At 38.2% G+C, this 12,604-nt stretch overlaps 1 protein-coding gene across 1 annotated transcript in view; it reads right to left on the bottom strand.

The window, feature by feature from the left end:
• arhgap10 (Rho GTPase activating protein 10) overlaps window positions 1-12,604 on the bottom strand; it is a 111,450-nt gene that overhangs the window by 53,936 nt on the left and 44,910 nt on the right. Inside the window, exons 2-3 of the mRNA XM_079812007.1 lie at window positions 1,475-1,570; window positions 1,312-1,373 (exon numbers count right to left, since the gene is read on the bottom strand). Of these exons, the coding sequence (XP_079668133.1) occupies window positions 1,312-1,373; window positions 1,475-1,570 (158 nt within the window). The remainder of the gene's footprint in view (window positions 1-1,311; window positions 1,374-1,474; window positions 1,571-12,604) is intronic.

Genomic DNA, 12,604 nt, shown 5'->3' with positions numbered 1-12,604 from the left:
GCTGGAATATGTTGTGTGCGCTTGAGGCGCCCGCGCGAACAAGCAGAGGAAACATAACATTTTATGAAAACATTTTATGTTATTTTTTTTATTTTTAATGTAACTCCATTTTCCTTAAATCATCCATCGACCCATTTTTTTAAAGTCTTGCGACCCAGGGTTTGAAAACAACTGCTCTATACAATAATATGAATGCAGCTCTGCACATATTTAAGATTTGTCTTTTTTTTTTCTCTGTGTAAATGATCAAGCTTTTGAAGTTAAGGAACACTTTTCCCCATTTGAGGACATTCTTTGAGACTTCAAAAGCATGTCAGAAACCAACTATTTTTTAAAGCTTATATTTTAATAACAAGGATTCATAATATTCGTTAACTTATAAAAACAAATCTTTACCCTGAAATAAACCCATGATGCGACTGTTGTTACTCATTAAGACTAAGAATTAAGAATGAGCATCTCCGGGCTACCATTACTCTGTTTCTAACCCTGTCAGGGCCTGTTAGCTCTGCCCCTTCCACACATGCCTCCAGTGAGCCAAGGGGCCATATCATCACTGGCCTGCTGTGGGGTTAGGAACGGGTGGGGCTCAAAACTGAGCTCATAACAACTGTCAGCTGTTGCACTTTGAGTCATGGGCAGGGCCTTCAGCTCTCTAATTCTGCATACTAAATACTAACATGACCTACGTGCAACATGAGCCCTTCCTACCTAGATGGTTAACCACCTATTAGAATATATAGCCCTCTCATACCTTAAGAATGCACACAAAAATGTGCCAGAGATTTGGCAATCTAATAAGTAAAACTGAAATCTTTTATTTTATGTCTAATTCTTTACACATTTTACACGTTACAAGTTGCTAATACAGATAACACACACATTAGTCTTTGCAATATAAAGGACTTAAACCAAGTGCCATTGGACGTTCCAGCAGAGCTTTTGAAAGTACAGTTCCTACTCAACACAGTTGAGGTGACATGACTCAACATAAGCAGCGGTCTTGCGCAATCTCTGAGTAATCTGTGAGAAAGGACACAAATAACTTATGGCAATGTAACTCATTTCCTGTGTCAAAACTGTGACTCAAACAAAACTACAGCATGAAGGAACAAACAGAGGACTGACGTGGCTTCAAGGAGTATGTGACGACAAGTGTGCTGAACTCAATGTTAAAACTGATTACAGTTTGTGTCTCTCCTCAAATGGCCATGATGGCATGTTCCAAAAATATATTTTAGCCTGCAAGGAATTGAGTGAAATGTATAACAGAGAGTGTGTTTAGTGCAAGTCTCAACTGGTTGTGCTCACCATCAGCTCTCTTTGGTCTTCCAAGTTTCTGAGAAAGGATGAGAACTCTTGCAAGGATTCATCTGAAATGACACATATTCAGACACTGAGCAAAGCACGATATATGCAAATGTATGCATGTATGTAAATTAATATGCAAAAAGGGAGAACAAAAAAAACTCACCAATGCACTTCTCATCATCAGTTTTGGCATCCCCGATGTACTCAAATTTGAACTCACCAAGGCACTGAGCAAACTTCTTCTGGGCCAATGAAAGCTCTGCAAGGAAAAGGGCAAAGGTTTTTTTTTAAATCTGAAGGGAAATTAGGAATTGCTTTATTTTTGGATGTTCTGGCAGATATATTTCCCATAATTTTCATTCGGGAAGGTGTGCCACACATTAACTTGTGCTACCATTCAGAAATGTAGAGTCAGTAATATTTCGGTAACACTGAATATAATAGTCTCATTTGTTAACATTAGTTAACATATTAATTAACATGAACTAATGAACAATACATTTGTTACAGTATTTATTAATCTTTGTTAATGTTAGTTAATAAAAATACAACTGGTCATCATTTGTTCATGTTAGTTCACAAAGCATTAACTAATATTAACAAATACGACTTTTGATTTTAATAATGTATTAGTAAATGTTGAAATTAACATGGACTAAGATTAATAAATGCTGTGGAAGTATTGTTTGTATTCTTATCCTTAGTTCATGTTAACTAAACTGGTAATATTAACTAATGAAACCTTATTGTAAAATGTTACCGGAATGTCTTTTAAACAAATTAATTGTATTCAGCAAGGACACATTCAAATAAACCAAAAGTGACATGATATTTCTAGTTCTTTTGAGCTTTCTATTCATCAAAATGCCCTGAAAAATGTCCCACTTCTTTAAAAAAAAAAAAAAAATCCCCAAGACCCCAAACTTTTGAATGGTAAAGTATGTAAACCAATCCATGACATGACCTTAAACATTTAAAACACACACAATTGTTTTATTGTATCGCACTGGGAATATTTGGATAACATTGTCCTCTGTTCAGGTGACGCATTCCTGAAGAATAGCTTAACAATAACATCCATTTACAGATATGAGCTGGTCATAACGAAAGTTATGCTCTGCAAACATCCTGCTGGACTCTTATGTTGCCAAGAGCATCCTGAAGTAGCAGGTGTTGCTAATAGATACCAAGAATTACCCTTCCCTCAGAAAAAAGTGGAAAACCCAATGAAAAAAAGAAATGGAACTTCGCCTGGAACATGAGGCTGGGATATGATTTGTAAATCAGAGGGAGCAAATTTCATTCTGTGGATTCCCAAAGGATGATCCCGATATAAATGAACTCTCACTGTGGTCCGTGGGACAGAGGGCTAGGGTATTTTAGGCCGATCACTATGAGCAGTATCCAGTAATGTAGTGTCGTCAACATTGACAGCTGGGCCTGTTCGTGTGAAATGAGCTGGCAGTGTAGTAGACCTGTCAAATCTTATCCTGCACTATGGTGATTTCAAAAATGTTCTTACCATAATTGTCTCAGATTTACAGTCTTTTATCATTGTAATCCACTTGTAAAAAGTCATTAATTGATTCCATTCAATCATTCATGAATGACCCATATTTCATTTATGGCCACACAGCTACCCATTAAGCTGCTTACTCCACCCTCTTGCCCAGTCCGAACTAAAAACGCCTGGTCAACTCATCTGTGCGGGGTGAAGTGAATGTGGATTACAATACAACAAAGCTCAATCATGTGTGTCTGGCAGAGTGGACTTGCTGACTACATGCCCCAGGACAGAGCGGACTGAGAATGTCAAGAGATAAATGTGAATGATAAACACTATGCTCTAGGGCAGGGCAGGGGTAATCAATTAAAGTTCCATGAGACCCAATCTCTAAATTTTTGACTCCAAGAAGATATCTGTACTATGTGACATTCAGATTGTGTCTTAAAGTTTATGTAAACATATCATGGTATGTTGGACTTTTATTCAAATTGTGAATGGATTATACTGTATATAGCCTAGAAAGTGCACAAAGACATGTTCTTTGACACTATTATAATCACTAAAAAACGATCACTCATTGCAGTTCACGATCGCACAAAATTCCGTAGTAATCAATAAAGTTGTCTACACTGTACAAAGAATCTCTTATTTACATTGTATCTACACTTTGTTAATGAGAGGATTCACAAGCATACAGAACTCAGCACTGAAGACTGAACAAAAACAATGACGTTTTAAACACAAATTCACATAAATAAAAACATTTGACGTTCTCCATAACGCAAACACTAATACACACTGGAGCGTTTACCAAATCGGTTTTGTCAATATCAGTACGTTTACATGGACAACAATACTCCGATATTAATCTGATTAAGACCATACTCTGATTAAGAAACTACCATGTAAACAGCGATTTCTAATTACCTTAATCCGGTTAAAGCCATACTCGAATTAAACAAAAATCGAATTAAGACATGTGGAGTATGCCTGTTTTAGTCGCATTATCTAAGTGCGTTGTAGACATGTACACACCTTAATCTAACTATTAACGTCGTGAAGGAGTTTCCGCCGCGTTTTGTGACAGACAGGTCACACACACACACACACACACACACACACACACACACACACACACACACACACACACACACACACACACACACACACACACACACACACACACACACACACACACACACACACACACACACACACACACACACACACACACACACACACACACACACACACACACACACACACACACACACACACACACACACACCAGGCAAGTGCAGAGGGGAGGGCTTTGGGGGCTCGTATCAAAAGTATATAAAGTGCCCCTCTAAACAATCATCAATAATATTGTGACAAATAAAACAGAATTTGAATTATAATTAATATAACCGCACGTACAAAACAATGCGCTTAAATTCCCGTTTATCTTTTACGTACCTTTCAGTCTGAAATGTCGTTGCCATGACGTGTTGCTATGGTGCGTGACTGCGTGTCTTGCTCATAGACCGTAAAAACTCTGCTCACTCGGACACGGCCTCCTCTATATTTTTTTTCTTTGTGTTGCAATAATGCTCATTTTAAAAGTAAAATACGATCATTTTGTATCTGTAATCCCAGATTCATATTTGTCTGCTTACAACAGCGGTCGGGAACCTCTAGGCTTGCGAGCCATATGCCATTCAGTGAACGCTTTGTGGCTCGATAGCAGAAAAAAAACAATCCAAACAATCACGATTTTGAAACCTTTTCATCACATTTTCATCATTTATCAAAACTATTATTCGAAATGTAGGCTGTCAAGAAGGAGGCAAGATGGGCAGTGTCTCTTAAAAAAACCTGAAAGACAATATTTAATACTACAAAAAATAAAACTATATATATATATATATAATATCATAATATCATAAAAAAAAGTATAAAAATCACTCATTTTTATAAAGTCGCACTGTCCAACAGCGACACCCGCAGGTAAAGTTACAGCGGGTTGCCTGAGCCCATTGATTTGAACACACCCACGAAAGTCGCGCTATGATTGGACCCCGGACAGCGTAGCGTGGCATGGGGACGTAATGACGTACCAATAATCAAACTATGTTCTGTAACATGTAAAACGGGAACATGAACGTAATATTCTAAAAGCAACTCATGTAAACACCTTAATCAGATTATTGCCTTATTCAGAGTAAGGTCAATAATTAGATTACTGCTGTCCATGTAAACGTAGTCAGTGATATTACAGTACCAACTGGTGCTCTTGCTTTTGTTTCAGTGTGATTAGTTTGGTTCAGGGTTAGTTACTTGTAATTATGCATAATTTACTGTCATTACTATAGTAAGTACATGTAGTAACTTGTGCCACATAATTCAGTGTGAGGTATGACAATTCTGTTTATTGCAGAGAAGTGTATTAATGTCTAGAATAGATCTATGACAGCACACACTTACACAGCATCCATCCACCCATCTGTGAAGACAACATCTGTCTAACTAACAATGCCTTTCTTGGCTCCACAACACCACTGTGTGCAGGGGAGGTTGATCGCCTAATTCCAGTGGTGGAGGAAGTACTGAATCTCAGTACTTACGTAAAAATACAAATAACCAGAGATATATTTACTTTAGTAAAAGTAGAAGTTCCACAATGAAAACCCAATTTAAGTAAAAAGTACCTGATTTTAAATGTACTTTAAGTATTAAAAATTTTAATTTTAATTAAGTTGGTTTTGGGTTAATGTAATATAATGTTTACATTCTGACTTACAATTCTGGTGATCTGCAGAGTTAAATATCATTATTCTGAAGCAATTTTCTCAACAGTGTTCAATCAGCTTTGACGTATTTAAATTAGGGATGGGCAACAGTGTTCGAGTAATCGAGTACTCGAACGTGACAGCGATCATCGATCATGAGAACGATGATCGCCCTGAAAAAAATATATTTGTCTCTTTTTTATTGGTTATTGCATCATTTTGCGGAGGTCTGATTGGTTAGCGTTTTACAGCACGCCTCCAGACCGCAGCGAAATAAAGGCGTGCACTGCAGTGATGTCTGGAATCATGAGATCATTAAATGGTTAGTGCAAGATGTGCAGCGCCAATCTGTCATAGCCTACATAGCATTATAATGAAAACACGATGGAAATAGAATGCTGTAAATGATCTGGGCTTAGTTCCCCGTGTATCAGCTGATCCACAGAGAAACTAGCGAGAACACTCAGACTAGCGCGTGAAGTTCATGTGAGCATCCGCGTCCTAATCTGCAGATGCACATTGTAAGATACTTTTATGTTGTCTATATCTGATTAATCTAATATAAGCAGCGTTTGGTTGAGCTTAATAAGCTAGAAAAGCGCTGCCGTTATACCGGCTGTTGTTCATTCTCTTCAGTTTCAGCTCAAACGCATATTTCATGCTCGACATGATGGTTTAGAGACGGTCATATTCTTTTCAGATAGGCTATTTCTTTCTCAGAATCATTGATATTAGTAGTGCAGCAGTGCTATACTGTTCTCGTATTTTTTAACAGTAGACCTAGTTTATTTAAAGTTGGTTTTTCGCTATGAGTTCGAAAACACGCAGTTTCTTTCCCATTCTGACATTCAGTTTGGAGTTCAGGAGATTGTCTTGACCAGGACCACACCCCTAAATGCATTGAAGCAACTGCCATGTGATTGGTTGATTATATAATTGCATTAATGAGAAATTGAACAGGTGTTCCTAATAATCCTTTAGGTGAGTGTATAATATGTTGAATATAATGTGTAATAATGCAATGGGGGAATATTTGTGGGTCCTGATAATAATACACTAATAATAATATAATTATTTGAATAATAAATAAGTAAAATAAAAAAAACCCTCTTCTTTATTTTGTCTTAAAATATCGGGATACATATCGTATTGTGAGTTCAGTATCGCGATTCATATTGAATCGTGACAAGAGTGTATCATTACACCCCTACTATTGATTCTACTTAAGTAAAGTACAGATACGTGAAAAATGTACTTAAGTAAAGTAACAAAGTATTTGTATTTCGTTACATTCCACCACTGCCTAATTCTAGTGGGCATTAGAAAGGGCAAATGGCAGCCAGTGGGCACTGGACTAAATTAATGCATTGTTTGTTGAGCTTCTGTTCTTTCAGCCAGACTCAAAATAGAATCGTCAGGAAACTGTTTTCTTTCCTTTCTTCCATATGTGTGTAAAGTAAGCATCACTCTGTAAACACATGAAGACGTGGCTGTGGAAGTTGCCACATGTTACAACATGCTGTCAGAAATGAAATTCAAAACTAAAAGTGCCATGAAGAATGTAAGCAGATCAGAGACTGGCTCAACAGAACTCCAGGTAAACCATCTGCAATATAAAGGTTAAATGATAGTAAAAATACACATTTTATATATACGCAGACTACTGTTCAAAAGTTTGGGGTCAGCACGTTTTTTTTTGGAAAGAAGTCACTTATGCTCACCACGGCTGCTTTTATTTGATGTTGTGAAATATTATTACAATTTAAAATTACGGTTCTTTTTGAATATATTTTAAAATGCAATTTATTCCTGGGATGGCAAAGCTGGATTTTTAGTATCATTACTGTCTTCAGTGTCACGTGATTCTTCAGAAATCATTCTAATATGCTAATTTTCTGCTCAAGAAACATTATTATCATTATTGCTTTGCCATCACAAGAATAAATTACATTTTTAAATATATTCAGATAGAAAATATTTGTGATCAAATAAAAGCGGCCGTGGTGAGCATAAGAGACTTCTTGCAATAACATAAAACATCTTACAGACTCCAAACTTTGAACGGTAGTGTATAGATTCAACAGTTTTCACTAAACCTCCTCTATGTTAACCAGCTATATAACACATATCCTAAATAAACACTTACCAATCACCAAACTATATTAAAATAAGGCTTATGAGTAAAGTTCGGTTTTAACTGTATTATAAAAAGCGCCATTACCAGTTTTGAACTGCAGAACAATAATTTGACCCTCGATAATGTAGGGGACTTGTCTGGCTGTTACCAGACCAAGCTCAATTTAAGATTGAACATTGGTCTGGGGAGTCTGCTATGTATTATGTATATGTATATGTATCTGCTGCACAAGAGGCGTGATAAACGAGCATAAATTAAATGACTCTGTACGCAATTGGATAGTCCTTCAACCAATCAGACCACAACAGGCGTGATAAATGGGCAACGACCCATTGCTTCTCTATCAGTCATCGTGTTAAACCCGCCAATAGCGCGCCAGATGGATAAGCCAGTCTGTGATTGGTTCCCGCAAAAGTGTAACAGAAGCAGTAGAAATGAATGTACAGGTTTCCAGACTGAGTTGCAGGGCGAAATCAAATCGCCGGCAGATCAGGCTGGGTTTACCCAGTCTAGTAAGGGACATGACTCATGAGCAACTCAATTTAAGGCTATCAAAGAAATCTTTAATCTTTAAATCTACTATATACTTAGAGCAGTCATCTAGGCAAAGTCAGGTGAAAAAAACAAGTTCAGAAACTTGAGATGGGGTCTACCCCGTATACCCTGGTTGGACTCTAAACAACATCACTGACCCAGCAGTAATGTGCAGGCACAAACCGGACAGTCAGAGACCTGACTCATGGAATTGAGATCTGTTGCTCACTCATGGGGAATGCTTGAAGCATTGATTTGCTTTGGATGGAATATGACTTAAGCGGTCTTAGGATGTGCAATCAGAAAGGGCATAGTGTTGTGGGAATATCAAGAGGGGGGCGCTAACAGCACGCACACATGGAGGTTTGGCCCATTGACAATCCCCCAAAAATTCCCAGGTCAATTCGAGGGAATTCCTCAACAGTAAAGCATTTTGAAAACACAAACCAATAACAACACACCCTGGAAACAGTGATTGTAAGGTCAAACTCTGAGTACAGCCAAACCCTGGTGTTGACCCAAGCAAAATATTTTGTCAAATTAATGACAGACTCAGTGACCATTACAATTTTCTGCACCAAGCATAAGCCAAAGATTTGATAACAAATATATTTTGTAGAGCAAAAGGTCACTTGTTCCATGAAACTGACAACTGTCGTGTCAACCTATATATTATGGAGAGGATAAATACAGGTTTGGTGCCTTATTGTCAAAACAAAGGCACTGGCAGAGACATGTATTTTAGTTTCAAACACAGATGCCTGCGTTTAAAGTGACATTATATGTTTTAAATTGAGAGTGAACATAGACACACTTTGCTGATAAATTAAACTACAAGGCTTGTGCACGCCTGCACAATGACTTTAAAATACCCTTAAAATGTATTTTGTTCTCATGCGGCACACAATGAAGTTGTAAGGACTACATACTTGCTTTACTGGAAAAAACAAACAAACAAACAAACAAAAAATATTGATAAACTTGAGCAATATTTGATACCTAAATCTAGACGATCGGGTATGTTCTACACATTTTTGTCTACCACACACACACTCACACAAGCATGTATGAAGCTCATGGTTTTTCAGTGTCTGTATGATGACACTCCACATGAACTTCATGAACATGAACCACAGGAAGTCGATGGTGGAAGATTTGGGGCCTTATCAAACACCCGGCGCAATGCGGTGCCAGCACAATGCAAGTGTTTTTTACTACTTTCAGCCTGACGCAGTCATCATTTTCACATCCTGCGCCATGTTTAATTAGCAAAGGCATTAGCGCCCATTTGCATTACCACCTCGGGAGTGCATTATTTTTTGAATAATTTAACAGCCCGTCATCAATTATTCCTTACTTATTACACACCCAAAGATGGCAGAAGGAGGGCAGTTACAGCAGCGTTTGGTGAGCAAAAAAGGCAAAACCAACTCCGTTGTCTGGGAACAGTTTGGCTTCGAGGAATCAGACGACGAGCAGAAACATGCTACGTGCAAGATTTGCTACATGTAGTGGCTGCAACGCAAGGGAACATCACGAATTTGTTTAACCACTTGAAAATTAAACAGAGTGACCTATGACAATCTAAAAGAAACTAAAACTGACGAGAGCAGGGGTGCCGTGTAAACGTCCTTTTTTCCCCCTCATATTTTTCAAATAATTCTCTCTTTGTAAACTTTGCTCAATGCATGCGAGTGCTGCCGTATGTTTGAATATGACCAGTCGTTTTCACCGTCATCACCCGGGTTTAGTGCCAGAAGACGCGAATGAGAAGCCGCGCGCGCTGTGAGGAAATGTATCTCTGTGCACTCATCCGAGAGCGCGCACACGTCTCTCAGCGCGCAAATATTGAGTTCTCTTTCAAGTCTTGCTCTTGAACGGACAAACTCACACAAAACGTATGTCAACATGTCCATCTTGATGAGTATCCTAGCAGACATAGTCTGTATATGCCTAAAGTGAACTTTATACAGTCGATAAAGACGACGCATATCCGATCCGGATTGAATAGCTTTTGTAAGTTTAATAGGATTCATCTTTAATTTATGCACTCAAATATGCAATGTTATTTTACATTTGAGACATTTCTGTACCTGAAAACTAATGTTAGACGTACCTGAAAAGCATATCTAGCCGAACCCTATTGTTGATCTTATTTATTTGTGATTATCATTTTTACGTGAATACTTTTATACTTTGATTTGAATATATGTTATATTATTTATTTTAATAGTTCAAAAAGTACAACAAATGTTACAATTTCAATTGAATTGTTGAAAGGTGTATTTTTCATAAATACAACACATTCCCAAAGTCATGAGAAATAATCGTGTTACATAATCGTGATTTCAATATTGACCAAAATAATCGTGATTATGATTTTTTCCATAATCGAGCAGCCCTACTATATACAGCATGTTATTATGCATATGTGTTTGGGACAGAGCGGAACCAGGTCGCATTAACAGCAGATATATGCAGCCCATAATAAATAAAAGCACGAGACGTCCTGGGGTCGGAGAAGAACCCCGGAAAATGTGACCGTCTGTTGCAATACACGCGCCACGGTTCAGCTGCGCGAGAGAACTCTGGCAGCAGGGTTGCCAGGTTTACACAACAAAACCCACCCATTCGTTACTCAAAACTAGCCCAAAACAAGCCCAATCGCGTTTCGGGGAGGTTCTCTGGTAAACATCGCGTTCGGGGGGTTAAATATGTGTGTTTTTTTGCTTCAACCCGCGGACATGAGACACAGCCCGCGGCAACAGTGTAGAAGTAGCCCAATTCCGTGGGAAAAAAAGCGGACTTGGCAACACTGACTGGCAGTGTGAAAGCTCCCGCTCTCCACGCGCACAGCTTCTGCTCTGCCACCGCGCGCAATGTGAAACCGGCGTTACAGAGCGAACAAAGCACAGTTTTATTCGGCTTCTGTTTAAAGTACTCCCACACTTTTGAATGTCGCGGTCTGGCTTTATATGATAAATGATCATTTTCACTATGCCCGGGAACAGAAGCTGCCATTATTCTAGATCTTCTGTTCCATTCTAGAATGTAAATAATGTGCCGCCGACGCGTCGACGCATTTCACGCACGTCGACGTATTTTCGTAGTCGACGTCATCGACGACGTCGACGCGTCGTTGCAGCCCTAAAACAAAGATTTCTTTATTTACTTAAAAGTTAGCTAAAATAGGAAAGTCTTACTGCTCTCTGACAAGCAGGTTTACAGACAGCTGAACAGGACACACACACACACACACGAGACACTGTCTCAGCCTATGCTGTGTAACAGAACAGTGTTACTCAGTGTCTGATTACACATAAATGTCTTTGCTAGACACACCTCTCACTCCTTTGTAATTTGTGTACCGTCTGAACTGTCTTGTATAGTGCAGCAATGGTAACTCATGTCAAGTGTGGGTTTATTGAGCTTTGATGGTTTCTTTCCAGAGTAATAATGCATGAAACATCAGTTGTGTTGCATAGGGGTGTCACGATTCTCCAAATCCTCGATTCGATTACATTTTCGATTCTAAGGTCACGGTTCGATTCGATTCTCGATTTTTACTTTTTTTTTTTAAAGCACAGGTTGCTATGCCATTTTTAGACTAGACTTTTATGCAATATAATATCTGACCTTTGTTCGCAATGTAACACACTACATTGTCAAATTTATTTTAGTTAACATTTATTTACAACAATCTAACAACTTATATCTTCAGTGTTCAGTCAATTGAAAACTTGAGCAAAATAACCTGCCATCTAGTTTCTCTTTTGTAAGTGCAGTCTTCTTCACAGAAGATGACATTCAAGTTCACAACAAAACGAACAAAAACAATAAAACAGCCATGTCCATAGTCTTCTCTGAACAATTAAGTGTCTTAACAAACTATTTCCGAACAGTTGAACATATACCACACTGATGATAACTACTTTTTATCCCCTGAGAATGATGACTTTATTTTTTCATTCTTCCATGTTCTTCCTAAAGACGGATATGTTGTTTAGAGTTGTCAACTCTAAGTTGTCAAACATTTTTTATAATAGAACAAGACAAGACACCTGTAACAATTTTGCAGTTTCAAGTTCTTCTTAAAGAGGAATATGGAAAGAGACTGCTAAACTATTGCTAAAATACTGTAGTCAAGGCAAATTACATTATTGTACATGGAGGGAATCTCCGTAGCTGTGAGATGCGATCTACTAGGGATTTCTTAGCGTGGATCTAGCATGCTAATTAAATGCCTAAAACCGGAGTTTTCCACCACCCCCGAATAAGGTTGCATGTCTGCGGCTATGAATACTCCTAACGCGCGCGTAATTGCATTCGCACGCGAACGTTGTC

This window comes from Gobio gobio (assembly GCF_949357685.1).
Source record: "Gobio gobio genome assembly, chromosome: 3".
Lineage (NCBI taxonomy): Eukaryota > Metazoa > Chordata > Actinopteri > Cypriniformes > Gobionidae > Gobio > Gobio gobio.
This window is presented reverse-complemented; position numbering and strand designations above follow the sequence as displayed.